Genomic DNA, 17,878 nt, shown 5'->3' on the forward strand with positions numbered 1-17,878 from the left:
CCGCTATGGGTAACATTGTCATACAGCTGTTTTGAGTCCACTAATTTGATTTGAAAGCCTATTTCTTAGCATCTTTAACCTATTCTACTTTTTATTGAAATTTTGTGTTTCACTCGGAATTGGTAACTGCGGAAGGCTCCTAGATTCCAAGGACAATAATATTCACTCCTTAGTACCTATGAAATACAGTTTATTTTGGCTTGTTGATACAGATAAAGACAGAACCAAATAGAATATTGAGAGATGATGAGATCACATCATCATCATCATCATTTCAGCCTATTGCAGTCCACTGCTGGTAGGGTTGCCAACTGTTGAAAGGACCAACCCGGGAGACTTTGGGGAAAGAAAAACTTAATTAATTTTTAAATTTATATTTATTTTGCTTTCTAGCAGCATCTAATATTTTACGGTTTTTCATTACAAAATCGTAAAAGTTTTTACATGTAAAATCGAAGTTTGTGAGTACTTGTAATTCTGCTTTTATTAAAGAAATACTCATTCGGTTTCTTTCCGAAGAAACAAACGTGCGCACATTTGATAAGCCGCGGCGAGCGGTGTCTGTCTCTGTCACACCGAGGCGCACGCGGCGTGCGTGACAGAGACGACACCGCCGAATCGTCAACGCCGACGGCGCGACGGTGAGACGAACAGGTTTATACATGCAGCGGCTATGGTGTTGTGTGTGTGTGTGTGATTGCAAAGCACGCAAAGAGAGCGAGTAGTGACGTGCGAGCGAAGGATGTGTATAATTTTTAGAAAAACCGGAAAAATTATTGTTCCCCGGGAGGTCGGGAGATTAACTATTATTTCCGGAGTCTCCCGGGCGATCCGGGAGGGTTGGGAACCCTAACTGCTGGACATAGGCCTCCACAAATTCGCGTCAAAAATGCGTGAACTCATGTGTGCTGCCCATAGTCACCACGATGGGCAGGGGGGTTGGTGACTGCAGGGCTGGCTTTGTCGCACCGAAGACGCTGGTGTTCTTGGATCCCCCATTTCATAACCACAAATTAATCATCTTTTACTGTCTTGTCCACTTTTCAACCACTCCCGTTTCCTGGAGTCACTGATTGAGTATAAAATTCCTTTTCCTACATCTAAAAATTGTTTATTGTCTTCTAGAAAGTATAATATATATATAATTGTATTGAATTATATATTTCTTAATAATATAGACATTTAATATATTGTATATGTTTTTTATTTTCCTTTTCATCATAAAATATATTATTTTGTTTCTTCTATCCTGTTCTGAATCCTGTCATAAATTCCTCTCAAGTTTTGACCATTTTCTTTAATTCCTGCTCGTCATTAGCAATGCACTAACGTGCAGTCCATTAATAAAAAAAAAAACAGTCGACTATTTATTTTGACATTGACAACATAATTTTATTTGTCCCGGATGGATATAATTTGTGTTTAGAACTTTTCTTTTCCCTTTATATTTATTAATTTTGCAGATTTTTTCACCGATGGTATGACAATTATTGAGGCTCTAGGCCTCTTTAAAAATGGTTCTAAACGCCGCCGTGCAAATGTTAAGGTTGGTTTTGATATTACAACAACATAATTATTTCTTGTACGTTATCACACATTTGCAGCTATGAAACTTATATTTCGAAATAAATCAAATTTCATCGTTTTAAATCAAATTACAGTGAAGTTTTAAATAGGATATAAAAATAGTTCATACAAATGTATATTATGATCATTAACTCACTGGAATATATTGTTTTTAAAATGTTTGTGAGTTTATTCTTTTAAATTGCAACAGAAAGCTTAAAACAAATCTCATATTATGCATATTTTTATTCTATGAGATGGGCGGTATGCTTATTTCTGGGATCTTTTTTAGTAACAATATCAAAAAATTTCAAAAAATTATAATCTACGATTAGTAATACAGTATACACTAAGATATGAGTTTGTGTAATTGTATTGTTATAGTGTTTGGTGTTAAGGTGTTTCTTTTGTATGACTGTATAGCACACATCCAATGCTTTTTTATTATATTATGTGTCTTATAATATCAACTGCTCTGGTGTAGTAGTGCGAGTAGTCACCTTAAACACCGATGGTTGCGGGTTCGATTCCCGCTCGGGATGGATATTTGTATTTGTACAAATATTTATTTCCAGTTTGGATGTCTGTCCTTGTGGGGCTCCACTCCGTGCCTCGGAAAGCACGCTAAGTCGTTGGTCCCTGTTTTTATCATAAATACCTGATAGCAATCGTTACTCATTGTAAGGAGAATATCTGCCAACCTGCAGTAGAGCAGCGTAGTGGATTAAGCTCCAATTCTTCTCCTACATGGAGAAAGACATATCCAAAAGACATACCCAAAAGTGGAATTCTACTGGCTGAATGCTTATTATAATATCATGTAAGGAAATGGTATATAATGTAGATTTTAAACAATTACTCATCTATATTAATGTTGTAAAACTGAAAAATTGTTTGTTTGTTTAAATGCAATAGAGTCGGGAACTATTGGTTTGAATTGTAAAATTATTTTTGTGTTACATAGCCCATTTACCAAGCAATGCTATAGGCTATAACTTCCTAAAATAAATACGGATGAAACCAGGGGAAACAGCTAGTTAAAAATAAAATGAATAAATACTATAGTAAGAAATAATTGAAATTCAATATAATTTTACTTATACTATAATATATCTTGGGGAGGCATTGTCCAGCATTGGACTGCGATAGGCTGAAATGATGATGATGATAATATATCAATACCTTTTGTTTAGTACTTTTATATTAATAATGAATTTGTATTTGCATACAGTTTTAATTATTTTTCCAGAGAGGCAGAGGAGTTGAAACAAAAAATTTTAAAATTTAACAGTGGTACCTCACTGCTGCAGGACAAAACTCTCTGGGCCATGCAGCAACAACTGCAGAAGGTTGATATTACTGCTTTTCTATTCCTTTTATAATTTTTCTTGCTTATATTGAATACCTTTCAGTGATAATACATTTAAGGAAGTTTCATCAACTTTTGATGAATACTTTTAACACAGTTTGATCAAGCTATAAAGATACACTGTGACCACAAAAATATATTATAAATAATGATTATTGTTAATTAAGAATTTGAAGTGACCCAAATGATGAAGTGATCCCTTCAAAAGTGGTAGATTAATTTATAAATTTCATTCTCACAATTTTTTAAATTTCTAACTGAATATCAACAGTTATTAACCAAAACCAAATAGTAAAGGAAACCATGTTTAAGTTTGAGAAATACTGGAAGTATGTACATCAAGGTACTAAAGTGGTTTTAGTTCAAACCATATTTTACTGGAAAACTTTTGCCTCTCTATGAAAAAAAAAAAACAGTAAAATGTTTTGTAAATATGTGGCAATATTGTTTAATATATTTCATATATATTATATTAGGTATATCAAAAAGTTCTGGAACTGGACCTAGATTATGCCCTCGAGAAGAAAGTAGAACAAGATCTGTGGAATGTTGGTTTTAAACAGCAAATTGAAGCCTTACAGGCCATCTCAAAAGATAGAAAGGTACAATATCATTAATTCTAAATTATTATTAGTTGTAAAATTATTTATTGTATTTGAATATTTTTGAAGTGTTCAATTTTAATACTTAATGCCCAATGGTAACAGTCTTCTTGCTGATTCCTCTCAGCTGAATCTACATTCCAAAGTAGAGAGGAGTCATATTAATCCTTATATATAAAATTCTCATGTCACAATTTTAGTTACCATAGTCCTCAGAAACGGCTGGACTGATTTTTATGAAATTTTGTGTGCATCTCGAGTAGGTCTGAGAATCGGCAGAACATCTAATTTTTATAACACTATTTATATTTATAACAATAAATAATAAAATTATATATATACGTATGTATGTATGTGTTTGTGTATGTATATGTTTATGTATATTTGTATTTATGTATATATGTATGTATGTATGTATGTATTTTTGTATGTGTTTATGTGTGTATGTATGTATGTAAATAAGTAAATATATTCAAACGTTTATGTCTCAATTTGTACACCTACACTGACACAATACCATCTCCTCTGCCCCTAGGTTGCCTGAAAGAGATCGCTTTTTAGCGATAAGGCCGCCCTTTGTGCCTGATGATACTCTGTTTAAGTCCATAATATGTATTATTTCTGTTTTGGTGTACAATAAAGTGTATTGTTATGTTATGTTATGTTATTATGTATATTCACCAAAATATTCATTGTTTTGAAATAAATAGAAATAATCGCATTGTAAACACGAGAAGTTGATAAAGATGTGTGGACTTGGTGATGTTGTATTTTATGCAACATGTATCTAACAACAACAACAACAACACAGTTTATTAACTTTTTTAGACTTAGACACTCGCGGTTTTTAAACATAGTCTATTTTTAAGTATAAACGAGTACATACCACGATATAGTTTTTTGACGATTTTTGTCGATATTTCGGATATATAGAGACTCAGTCTCGTCGTGACCACGGCCCATGTAACTGGTCCGAAATATCGACAAAAATCGTCAAAAAACTATATCGTGGTTTGTACCCGTTTATACTTAAAAATAGACAACACAGTTTATATATTATTTTTCAAAAGAGTATCTGCGGAGTTTCTTGCCGATTCTTCTCTGCAGAATCTACATTCCGAACCGGTGGTAGCTTTACTTCTACAAATATAATAATTGATTTTTAAAGTTTTAATTTGTAAAATGACGATTCGAAAGTGCTCTTGGAGCCTATTTGAATAAAGCTGGTTTTGATTTTACCCCTAACTTATAAGGGGGGGGGGGGATTAAGGGGGTTAATAACAACGTTTGCAGGGTCAGCTAGTTTAGTAAATATAGTTGTGAACGCGACTTTGTTCGTGTGGAATTAAAAAAAAATTTGTTCAGTTTGCAGAGTTACAAAATAAATAAAATTCTAAAATAAAAATAGCCTAAGGTACTCCTTATTACATCAGCTATCTGACAGTGAAAGTTTCGTCAAAATCGGTCCAGCCGTTCCAGAGATTAGTTGGAACAAACATCAGACAAAAATGATAAAAAATGTTATTTTGGTATATGTACCGTGTCAGTTAAAAGCAGTTATTTTAATATTACAAACAGAAACTCCAATTTTATTTATTTGTGTAGATAAAATGTCAATTCAGAAGTTCTTTTGAAGCCTATGTGAATACATTTTTGATTAATAATAATTAATTTGTTAAAAAGTAATAAATAGTTATTTTGTAATATGACAGAAGTGCTTTTAAAACATTCTTGACTTTATAGAACATTTTGCTTATAGCAAAATAAGGTTACATAAGTTACGAAAATCTTTACTACTTAAGTTACTAAAAGTAACTAAGCTCGGACCAGATGTAATTGAAAAATTGATTCTATTATGTGACAGAATGCACTCAAGAATGAAGCTCAAGCCATGCTATCATGGGTGCTACAAGCGGCGGCGGGATTTTACCTCTGCTTATTACACCAGATCTGTACCACATTCAAGTTAGATCTTCCATTTAGGTAAGGATCTTTGGTATTCGTTTTTTAATATCCCAATTGCTATTAAGCATACTTATTATTTTGATACTCTTTGATGTGTCGTTTTTAGTGAGCAATCTGCTCCTACACTAAGACTCTGTGTAATTTTATAGGAGTTTTTGTTGCTTGTCACTGAGTGCTAGTTTTTACTTTCTATGGGAGTATTTCAAATTGGCTTAGTAGCATCAGAGTTTATTGACAGATTTAATTTAATTTGTCAGTCATAAGAGAAATGGCGATTAAAAGAAAATGTTAAAGTATCATGAATCATTAGCTCATTCACTTTTAATGATTTAAAATAAAAACAAGACTAAACCATACGATGTAAAACCTTTTTCTTTCATAGGAAAAAGAACAAGTACTAAAAACATGTTATTTGTTGCCAGACGGCGCGCTTCCCTATTGGGTGCGGTAGAAGGGTGGGAGGCCAGTGGCGCGGTGGTAGCCGGTGCAGGTGGTCCAGCGGCACGATACGCATGTCAACATTGCCTAGTACACCTTGGAGACCTAGCCCGCTATCGTCAGCAGCTGCGTGTGGCTCACACCTTCTACAGACACGCGCTCGCAGTGTCTGTACACTCGGGACAGCCATACAACCAGGTATATTCTTACTTTTAAGTAAACAAAGTCATACCATATGTACCGTCCAGCATCCAGCCACTCATACATACCACTGCCGCTTGACTATAACACAATTTAGTTGCACAATTTTTTAGTATATCGACTCAGTTGACGCATTATGATCATACAGTGCATTTGTGTGCTTATTACTAGCTTTCCGGCATTTCTGGTAAAACGTAGGCCCCACGTCTGAGTACAGACCTTGAGGATATTCCTCACTACCCAGGCTTTTCTCACGGGGGCAAGTTGGCATACGTCGCCTCCGGATCACTTTATTTTAGGTGTAATGGCCCAGGGTCTTAAGACCTTTGAAGGCTTACGATGTTTCTGGTGTTGCGGGCATCTACCGCTTACCATCAGGTAAGCCGTAAGCTTTTCTGGTGATCTAGTTGTATAAAAAAAAAAGCCTACATGTGTCGTACAATGTCGTTGATCCGGTTCCAGCTGGCGCTGGTGTCGTGGCGGCGCGGGCGGCGGCTGGCGGCGGTGTACTGGCACGTGCGCTCGCTGCTCGTGCGCGCGCCCTTCCCCCCCGCGCCCACCAACCTGTCGCGCACCCTGGCCGCCGCTGCCAGGTTAGTCACCTCCACTCTGCTCCTGCTCGCCTGGTACCTCTTAAAGATCTCTCCATGCTCATTCACTGAGTGTATTTAGATTAGTATCAAACTGAAAATGAGGTAGTTTATTGTTTCTTCTTGTATATAAAAAATTATTTATTTGGAAGTTCACACATAAGAAAAAGAACATACTTTATCTTATTTTCCTTTTCATTACAAATATGTATTTGTCAGAATGTGGTAGATCTCTCTCGCTCAATGTCTCTGAGTACTCGGTCTAGTGTGGGCTTCAGTGGTCAATGTTGGCACAAGTAAACACAATTTATATCCTGGCTAATATTTATCCCCGTGGCTCCAATGCGGGTTGGCGGATATGTACATGATAACAATCGGGACCGACGACTTAACGTGCTCTCCGAGGCTCGATAGATTTGTGTCGGTGAGGAGACCCACAAGGGCTGCACAAACACCCAGACCACGGCAAACATCTGTATGGCCAATACTAATTTTTATCGTAAGCGGGGATCGAACGCGCAACCGTCAGCGCAACAGCTACAAATCAGAACCGAATTTAATGTTAACATACAAATTTGTCAATAAAGCTTGTAAAATACCATTGTTGTATGTAAATCAATACAATAAAATTCCGATTCAGTCGTGACGTGAGAGAGGCGCCGCTGCCGGTGCTGCCGGGGCTGGGGGCGGCGCCGGGGGCGGGGCAAGCTCCGCCCTCCGCACCCGAGCGCCTGGACGCGCACTCGTACGTCAACGAGCTCGTGCGCGCCGTGCACTACCTGCACAGCGTCGAACAGTAAGTTTACTGTAGCCGTTTTCATATAGTGAAAAAAGCTTGTGAGTCACTAAAACACAATATATATCATCGTACCGCATCATTGTCATATTAAAATTAAGCCCCAAACGAAATCACTGTGCAAAAATTTGTATGACTCTTAACACTGTTTCCAATTATTTTTCCATTCTAAATTCTATGTTCTGGTGGATAAACATTATATAAGAAAATATATTTGAGAAACGTCCAACGATATGTTCTTTTTACAGGTTAGAGACAGCTGCAGAGCTGGTGAAGACACTGAGCACTTCGCTATCACCGCTCATAGCTGCAGATAGTTTTGACTCTATGACGCTTGTAAAGGTAATGGTAGAATAGGATAAAAAAACAGTTGGCCACCTTATCTAGCATTTCGAAACATCAATTTAATAAATTAAAAAAGAAAGTCTACAGTCTCTACAGGAGTAAGTCTGCTTCTATCTTTGTAATGCTATTCCCCAAAGCATTCATGCATTCCATAACGTGACCAAGAGTTGAGAAAACTGCATAAATAGGTTTATTAAAATATTCCGATAATAGTAGTGTACCTTTGATGGCGTGTTTAAAGTATTCTTAGTTATCAAAATCCATATATTTGTATAATATAAAATCACAAAAATAGTCAACTCAACATTTGAAGTTTCAGTCGAAACCAAGTCTAAAACAAAATAGTCTAAATATAAGAAAAATGTAGTGAAATTGCTATATAAATATTAGCAGTTTTTAAAATAAATACAACTTGTGACAGATGGCGTGTGTGCTGATATGGCTAGTGCAGTCGTCCACTGAAGATTTCGCAGTGGAGCTGAGTGCGCTCAGCGAAGGCGAGGCCACAGCGGCGAAACTTGCCGCTTCTCTCTCGGAGGCGGTTCTGCTGGCGCTGCTGTTGCCGGCGTACACCGCCGATGAGCCGCCGCAGAAGGCTCTACCAGCTGGTACGTTCGCTAGACTAACTTTAGCCCTTTATTTACGTGGGGAAAATCCTTCATATATACCCTCCAGCGCGGGGGCGCCAGAGGATTATGTCAGACTTCTACTGACTAAAAAAACCACCACGTGTGAGCAGTGCTCCGCTTGGGTGGGGCGAGATGGGGTCGCGCTAGCATTCGCCACCTCGCCCGGTACAACAGCGCGGGTAGGCCCGGACAAAGCCTCCGGGCCCCGGCACAATGGTGGGGTGGCCTTACTCACAACAAGGCCACCCCTCAGACGTGTGGGGTCGTGCTGTCCGGCCGGTCGAAGTCCCCCGACTATGGGCTGGTGACCCCACTAGTACGAGGGGGGAAGAGGTGGGCAAACCGTCTCTTCCTTGCCCCCATACGGCTGCGCCGGAGTGGGTTAGCGGAGACGTCATTCTCCCTGGCCCGCTCCGCGATCTCCTTCTGCGTCATTACCGCTTCGCAGAAGGAGACCGCCGCCTGCCACGATCTCTCACTGTCGAGCATGGCTTTTACGACGCTCGGCAGCGAGAGATCCCGTCCGAGGACCGCCGAAACCACGCACACCTCCAGCGTGTGGAGCGCCGTATCCTCTGGAGATTAACTTTAGCCCTAACCTAGTTTTGTAGGACTTGACAAGGAATTTAGATGGTCCACGCCTTGGTTTAAAGGATGGAGGATGCATAGTATATATGATATATAAGAGATAGTATAGTGTATTTGATAAACTAATTTCGAAATTGTTTTTTTTTTAATTTATATAAAAAAAGTTTACAATGTAGTGGTGTTATTTATCATCATTACAGCCTATACAGTCCACTGCTGGACATAGGCCTCCACAAGTTTACGCCAAAAATAACGTGAACTCATGTGTTTTGCCCATAGTCACCACGCTGGGCAGGCGGGTTGGTGACCGCAGTATACTGGCTTTGTCGCACTGAAGACGCTGCTGCCCGTCTTCGGCCTGTGTATTTCAAAGCCAGCAGTTTGATGGTTATCCCGCCATCGGTCGGCTTCTTAAGTTCCAAGGTGGTTGTGGAACCTTGTTATCCCTTAGTCGCCTCTTACGACACCTACGGGAAGAGAGGGGGTGGCTAAATTCTTTAGTGCCGTAGCCACACAGCACATTGGTGTTATTTATATTATTTCTCTTTAACATTTTTCGTAAACCGATTTTTGAATGAACAATCGTGTCCCGTGCGCGCAGTGAAGGTGTGGCTGCAGTGGGCGAGCGCGCACGCGGCGGCGGCGCGGCCGTGGGGCGGCGCGCTGTGGGCCGCGCTCGCGCACGTGTGCGGCCAACTGGCGCCGCGCGCGCTCGCCTGCGACACCTGTGAGTAGCGCGCGGGCACATACACACACGTCGTCTGTTCCTAATCTAAATTGACACTTGTGTTATAGCTAACTGACTGATATAGCTAAATGTTATTTTTAGATAAATATACATAGAAGTAACGCCTATATTTATAACTATAAATATTACATCCAGACTCTGGCGGGAATCGAACCCGCAATCCTCAGAGCAGAAAGTAAGGACCTCTAGATATACTACCACTAGCGTATTACGTGGAGCTGTCCGAAATGAGCCAAGCTTGCGCACGTGTGCGGCCTGCTGGCGCCACGTATATACATATACGTACGTGGCTGTGTTTACACGCGACAGTATCTTCAGTTTAACATTAAATAAATTTTAAAATACATTTTATTTTTAAAGAAGTTGATCATTTGATTCAAATTATGTTACTGTAGACGACTCAGTGCCTTTGCCCGAAGACGAGGAGTTGAATGGCTTTCTACCTTTAGAAGAAAGTTTCAAGGACCTTAAATTCAACAACAACTGGGACTCGTCTAGCGTACCGGACTCGGATCCTAGTGATGATGAAACGGGGTAAGTATTGTCAGATGTTGCAATGAATTTGTAATAATTAAATTCTAGAATACTTGATAGTAAAAGTTAACGAAGTGTGCGTGATTAGTGTTGCTGACGAGTTATAAACGCGTGCAGGTGTGGGTCGTCGAGCCCGTTCGTGTGCGAGCCGGAGCGCGAGGCGGGCGCGCGCGCCCGGCGCCTGCTGCGGCTGGCGGAGCGCCTCGCGCGCCTGCACCCCGCCCGCCTCGCCGCCCACGCGTGAGTACGCCTCAGCCTGTAGTGGCCCACTGCTGGGCATAGGCCTCTTCCCCATGTAGGAGAAGGATCAGAGCTTAATCCACGACGCTGCTCCAATGCGGGTTGGCGGATATATTCCCTACTATGAGTAACGATCGCTATCAGGTGTTCATGATAACAACCGGGACCGAAGGCTCAACGTGCTCTCCGAGGTACGGTGGGGAAACCCACAAGCACTGCACAAACACCCAGACCACGGCAAACACCTGTATGGCCAATACAAATGCCGCGCGTGAGTGCCGCGCCCCTATTGATTGTCTGCTTGTGTATTGGAACAACAAGGTTATACATGTGCGTGTCGCTGACAGCTCTGAGGACGGGACGTTGCGCGTGGAGGCGGTGGGTCGCGGTGCGGCGGCGCCGGAGGTTCCGGCGGCGCTGCTGGAGCTGGCGCGCGCGCGCTCGCCGCCCGCCCCGCCTCCGCCGCCCCCGCCCCTCATCATCTCTGAGGCTGACTTCCGGGAGAAGGGTGAGTACGCTTTATAAACTTTGTAGGGGAACGTGCTTGATCACAATAATGATAATAATCTTATAGTAATAAAATGTAAAAAGCCCTTTTAATTTAGATAAATGGTTAGCACATTAATAAATCGCTCGTGATTTTGTTGTGTACTAATACATTCGTTTTTTATGGTTTGTTCAAAATATTATAGCTGAATTATTTTATTAAATTGCAAATTCTATATTATGTAAATTTTGCAGTCCGCGAAAAGCGCGTCGGTATCCTGAAGCCTCAGGGCTCGCTGGAGCGCGCGCGCGAGGAGAGGGCGCTCGCCACCGCGCAGGACGAGCCGGTAACTGTACTGATATGTTTTATCTGTTTGTATTCAAATAGTTTGTGCTAAGATGACCGTCCAAAATACGAGTAATTGTCGTCATTTTGCAGGAAGTTGAAAGTACCGACGAGAGTAGTAAGAGCGAGGATAAGAAGGAGGCTCGCAAGCCCCGAGTCAACATCGCTATGGCGGCCATCATGAGAAAGCAGGAGGAGACTAACAAGCAGGTTAGAAATACATTTAGCTATTTTAGAAGTGTTGTTTAAATTATTTATATTTAAAAATTTATTCTCACTGATTTATTTTTTTATTTTTACAGTGTATTCTATTCAAGTTTCTTTTGTTTAAGGTTAAATTTATAACACCGCCACCAACACCGGATTCACTTGGCGAAGCGAGTGATAACGCAATCAAGGATGATAAACCGAAAATGATTCAACCGAAGCCAGTCAAGTCTCTCGCTAATTTACCAGTTGGAAGGAAAACGGGTGGTATTCTGTCGTTAAAAGATAAGTCTGCCGGATATCCACATTTACAGAATGCAGAACCGGAGCCTAAAAAGACTGAAAAAGAAGAAAAAAAAGAAAGTAAAACCACTCCACATAACAGTTCAAACTCCCAAAACTTTCAACCAAAGAGAGAGCAATCTTCTAATACTTGGCAAAACCAGCCAGTTCAGAACTATAATGAAGGTCCTAGGGTGTCACTTCAGAAAAACTACGGCATCCAAAATACTGGTCTCAGTTATAATCCGAACTATCAAGCACCGGTTGTTAACAACCAAGGAATAAGACTCCCTGTAGTCAATCCAAAAGAAATTGACGTTAGAACGGCCGCACTCCAAAAGCAGAATTCAAGACAAGAACTCTTCCAAGATGGTCACAAATTTGGCAACCAAGGATACCAAATGTCGGGTGGTAAAAAGAACTTCTTAAACGATTTACCTCCCAGATTCGCCAACCAGTATCGTTACTGGCAAACTGCTCAAGAGAATCAATATAATGATAACAAATTTAGAGACGATAGTCCAAAAAATACCTCACCGTTGAACGCTCAAGCTCCGCGGCAAAATTGGCCAGCCCAGCCAAATGAAAATTTCCAACAGCCAATGTCGTGGTGGAAACCAGAAAATCACCCCAACTTCAATCCTCAGAATTTTGCCAGTCCATCTATGAATATGCCAAACTTTTATTCTCCTTTACCGTCGAATATGTCCAATCCATACACAAACATACCTTATAACCAAATGCAAGGTCAAAACCTGAACCAAAATATGCCAAACGTTGGGCAAAACTTAGGCCAGAACATACAGACTAAGCCTGAAAACTTGTCACCTAACTTCCTTCAATCGGCAATCGGTCAACCTCAAATACAAACTCTTCAAAATTTGGTTACGTCTCCGACCTTTAACTCGACTATGAATAATTTTGGTCCATACAACGCGCCGGTGAGCTACGATTCCTCGATGTATCCTCAGTTTAATAAGCTCGGATACCAGCCCCTACAGATGAACATGATGGACAAGCAAAATTTTCAAGGGCAAGGAAGTAAGGAGTTAGAAGTGGGACTTAACTTCGGCAACAACGTGTTAGACGTGCAACAGAGAACCGTTAATTACACCGAGCCCTACAGCAATGAAGGTGCTGCCATGAAAAGCTTAGACGAGGCCGGAGTGAGTAAAATCGATGTGTTACATTTATTTACGAAGTCGAATAATATTTTAGAAGTGAAAATACATAGAATTAAAAATGAAATTTTAGCATAAAATAGCTATTACAAATAGAACGTGGCGTAAAATCGTTGTGGTCCACAGGCGGCGGCAGCGACGAGCACGTACTCGCTGTTCAGCGGCGCGCCCGACGCCGCCTGGCCGCCGCGCCGCGCGCAGGTACCGCGAGCACCTGGCCCTGTTTAGTGCGGCCTAACATTGTGAAAATATAAAATTCAATCATTACAGCCTATACAGTCCACTGCTGGACATAGGCCTCCACAAGTTTACGCCAAAAATAACGTGAACTCATGTGTTTTGCCCATAGTCACCACGCTGGGCAGGCGGGTTGGTGACCGCAGGGCTGGCTTCGTCGCACCGAAGACGCTGCTGCCCGTCTTCGGCCTGTGTATTTCAAAGCCAGCAGTTGGATGGTTATCCCGCCATCGGTCGACTTCTTAAGTTCCAAAGTCGTTGTGGAACCTTGTTATCCCTTAGTCGCCTCTTACGACACCCACGGGAAGAGAGGGGGTGGCTAAATTCTTTAGTGCCGTAGCCACACAGTAAAATATAAAATTATCTTGTTTTTTTTCCGCAGTATTACTCTATAATTTTATGGCCTATCAGTGATACCATACTCCGATTCCAATTCTTAAAAATCTATAGGGGAATCGTAAATTCGTAAATGTTTATTACAAAGTTTAACTTGCCGAGTTATTTTGGTTATTTTAAATTATTGCTGTATATCGATTAAGCAATTAGTGGATTAAATTGAGGCTTTGAAAAACGCGTAATTCAAATAGATACTATTTATCAAATTTTTGGGGATCGTAATCGTAATTCGTATTGACTAAGCGCTTCTGTTGATTGTCATTTCTTGTGAATTTAATTTCTAACAATGGCTGGGAACAGCAAAAAAAATTTCAATTAACCGAAATTCACAACCATGCAGCCACTGATAAGCTATTGTAATGTTTATCATTGATTGTAAATGTGATTTCACTGCTTCCAAGCATGTGGATTTGTTTTTTAAATTGTGCCCGAGTAAGGCTTATAACGTCTTTTTTTTTCGAGAAACAATTATTACTACACTAATAATAAAAAAATATAAGAATAACACTGACCAATCGCGTTTCCACATAAAATTAATACATTTGACAACTTGAAATAAACAAAACGGAAAGTAAAAACAATGTTTGTACGTGTCGCAGTCTCTGTGGTCGGGGCCGGGCCCGTCCCCGCTGGAGCGCCTGTTGGAGCAACAGAAGCAGATGAAGCAGCCGCCCGCTCCTCACTGACAGCGACGACCGCATTCCGTCTGAACTTTCTTTTACATTGAAATGTTCGAATAATGCCAGGAGAACTTGAGTACATACATACATATATACATAACCGCTAATGCCATTAAAGTTTTCAGAAGATTAATCGTTACATATTCAATAATAAATCTTTATAAATTTGGTGTTGCTGTCGGTTTGGCAGTTTTTACCGCGTCGTGTTTAATAAGCAATAATTTAAACATTAAATTCTATTTTTTTTACATACATAGTCCTTTTTGAGTTGTTATTAGTAAACTTGTGATATGTAGAATATAAGAATTACACGTTTTATGTTTAGACCTATTTCACTTGAAAACTAAAAATTTATTTTATTCAAATAAATTTTCACAGCACGTCATTAATTACTGTTGACCACTCTGGTTCTCATGGCTTGAAATTTTTGATTTCCTACTAATATGATTACGCTTTGAATTATGATACGAAGTATAAACGCTAATTGTACGTTATATATATCGTTTACGTGAAAATCAATATTAATACAATAATGACGAAATAATGCAAACTTATGATTCGATATGATTCATTAAAAGACACCAGTAATGTAAGGTCTGCAGCGAGAGTTATATCACAATAATATTTTAGACTTGTCTTTTGTCGTTGGTCTTTTATAAATGTTTTTTATAAAAAAAATTAGGACACTAAGCCTGACCGCGCACGGTTTTAGTGAAGAGTGGAATTGTCATTTTAATAGAAAGTAGTCGTTTGGGAATGTTTCATAATATTGTCCAGTAAATATTGATCAAATTTCAATTTGCTCAAGTTGTTCGCTTTTAACTTAAATTTAGACCAAAAATTATTTTAATTTTATAGTTTGTATTTTAAAGTTTCATACAAAATTTTCATTATCGAAACATGTAAATTCAAACCTTGAGTTATTTGATCACATTTACTAGTGGCTAAATGACGTGTACCAATATGTGCTAAGTGGAAATCATTATAACCATTGTGGGTGGGATATTTTGTAATAAAGTTATTTTTGTTATAATATTTGTTATTTTTATTCAAAACCTCTTAGTGATGAAAAGATATATCAATGAAACATGTTACAGAGTCAATAATTTATATTTAATTTTCATCATTATAATCTAAACAAATTAAAATACATTCTAATTTTATAAAAAAAGCGTATTAATCTAATCCCATCAAAAACATTTTTACAATATCGCTAATAATAATAATTATTTTTATATTATGTATTACAGGCATAAAACTAAGATAAACAGTGTAAATTAGCTATTTTCAAATGTATTATATAAAACAGATTGTGAGCAATTTGTTAAGAAATAAAAATAAGTTAGCACGGACCATAGCACTAATAAAAGATGTTATTATATACTTCATTAAAATGTACATTTTTCCGTAATTCAATGCAGTTCACAAGCGTATTTTACATAGGTGTGGTGTTTAATAACTTATTGTTAATAATAACCCACTTCATATTTGCAACAACCTCAGTCGATCCACCTTTTTAACACAATATGCAATAACAAGTTTTCAAGTCGATTACATGGATATAACTATAATTTGTGACATCATTATGACCATTGTATAGATTTGAACACTATTTGCTTTTGCTCACAATAGATATTATTATAACATGATTCAATAATAATTTGTCGAAGTGGAGCGGTGTTATTGAATGGCGTAGTCATTATAACTAAAACTCCTTAAATGAAGAAAAAAAATATACATAATTTTAATAAATAAAATTAAACGCATTTTGTTAAAAAGTTACCGCAAGCTGTAATTTAAAAGGTTTACCAATAACAAAAATTTACTTTTTATAGACACCTGAACAATAGGGAAATCTTCACTCCTTAAATCGAACCTAATTATTAAAATTTTATTCTTTAATATATTATTTTTAATCATAATAATAAAAATTAGAAAGTATTTTCTAAAAGGATATGTAAAAAATTGACTTATCAAAATGATAAAAGTAAATCGGGTAGTAAATCACAACCCTTATTTTAGTAATTATGGCAATGAAACATTACATAGTATAAGTTTTATAAATTTTCGTATTAAAGTACCGCGACATACTTATTGAAGAAAGAATGGCGAGACATAGACAAGACTAGACCGAATTCTACTGATAAAGAGTATCATCAATTTATTACAATTTTGGTAACCTGCTAAACTTGTACTATTTTTCACTGATCTCTATTGAGATACACACTTAACGCAGTAAGAGTATAAACATGGCTCATCGTCAGTGTATAATTTCTTTTTTTATATTTGGCACTGTATAAATTCATACTACGTCAATTATTCTAAAAATAAAAACTTAAACATTGTTTCTGGCATGTTATTAGTTACATAACTAAACATGCATTAAAATCATCTCATTCAAATTAAGAACTAAAAATTAACTATAACATTTAAAGTGTAATAAGAAAGAAACAAATTATTTCAACAACATTCCTGTAAAGTGTTTAAGCTCGAGAAGAATCTCTCAATTTGAGGCAAACTACAAGCAGATTACTGTTGTCAAAATACAAATGTATTATAAACTAACTGTGTACTAACAAAGTGTGGCGTGTTGAATTTTTTTTTTGTGACTTAAAACTTTTAATTACACGACAATTTAAAAATTCGAATAATTTAAGGAGAAGATAAAAGTATGCAGTGCTTGTTCTTATAGCATGCCGAGTGCACGAACATGTAGTGACATTATTTTATATAGTCGCTTCAGTCTGTAATATCCCACTACTGGGCATATGCCTCTTTCCTCATGTAGGAGAAGGATCAGAGCTTAATCCACCACGCTGCTCCAATGCGGGTTGGCGGATATTTTCCCTAATATGAGTAACGATCGCTATCAGGTGAACATGATAACAACCGGAACCGATGGCTTAACGTGCTTTCCGAGGCACGGTGGGGAGACCCACTAGGACTGCACAAACACCCAGACCACGGCAAACACCTGTATGGCCAATACAAATGTTTGTCATGTGCGGGGATCGAACCCGCAACCGCCAGCGCAACAGGCACAATCCATGGCTGTGATCGTTGCGCCAACGCGGCGTCGTATTTTATACCTTTACATTCATTTAATATTTACATATTTTATTAAAGTTTGCGATTTAATCTTATAAATATTAACCTTGAGGTGATATTGACACAATATTTGTTTAATGCACATTATTTTTGAAACAAAATGTCATCAGTGTGCTTTATAGTGATTATATTGGGGCCGTGTATGGTAGGATTTTTATTTATTTTAATTATTATTAAGAGATTTATTGATATTTGATATAATACTTTGACTATTATTGCACTGTTATTTAATACACTTTCGGATTGTTTAACTTGTTACGTTAAAGTACCTATTTTATATATATATATATATATATATATATATATATATATATATATATATATATATATATATATATATATAT

The 17,878-nt window shown here is 38.2% G+C and overlaps 1 protein-coding gene across 1 annotated transcript; it reads left to right on the forward strand.

The window, feature by feature from the left end:
• Nucleotides 1-1,363: 1,363 nt before the first annotated feature.
• LOC123662446 lies at nt 1,364-15,459 on the forward strand. The gene is made up of 18 exons (XM_045597291.1): nt 1,364-1,546; nt 2,816-2,915; nt 3,412-3,537; nt 5,402-5,520; nt 5,925-6,138; nt 6,604-6,734; nt 7,372-7,527; nt 7,776-7,869; nt 8,294-8,480; nt 9,691-9,816; nt 10,233-10,371; nt 10,489-10,611; nt 10,959-11,119; nt 11,353-11,444; nt 11,537-11,653; nt 11,776-13,113; nt 13,240-13,314; nt 14,346-15,459. The coding sequence occupies exons 1-18, from the start codon at nt 1,515-1,517 to the stop codon at nt 14,430-14,432; spliced, it is 3,417 nt and encodes a 1,138-aa protein (XP_045453247.1). The 5' UTR covers nt 1,364-1,514; the 3' UTR covers nt 14,433-15,459.
• The last annotated feature ends 2,419 nt before the right edge of the window (nt 15,460-17,878 follow it).

This window comes from Melitaea cinxia, chromosome 2 (genome assembly GCF_905220565.1).
Source record: "Melitaea cinxia chromosome 2, ilMelCinx1.1, whole genome shotgun sequence".
Lineage (NCBI taxonomy): Eukaryota > Metazoa > Arthropoda > Insecta > Lepidoptera > Nymphalidae > Melitaea > Melitaea cinxia.

Bases quoted from the DNA above. Each gene is read 5' to 3' on its own strand.
- LOC123662446 (XM_045597291.1), top strand. From the start codon at position 1,515: ATGGTTCTAAACGCCGCCGTGCAAATGTTAAG. The intron at 8,481-9,690 runs GTACGTTCGCTA...CCGTGCGCGCAG, and splicing joins GCAGAAGGCTCTACCAGCTG to TGAAGGTGTGGCTGCAGTGG. The intron at 9,817-10,232 runs GTGAGTAGCGCG...ATGTTACTGTAG, and splicing joins CGCGCTCGCCTGCGACACCT to ACGACTCAGTGCCTTTGCCC.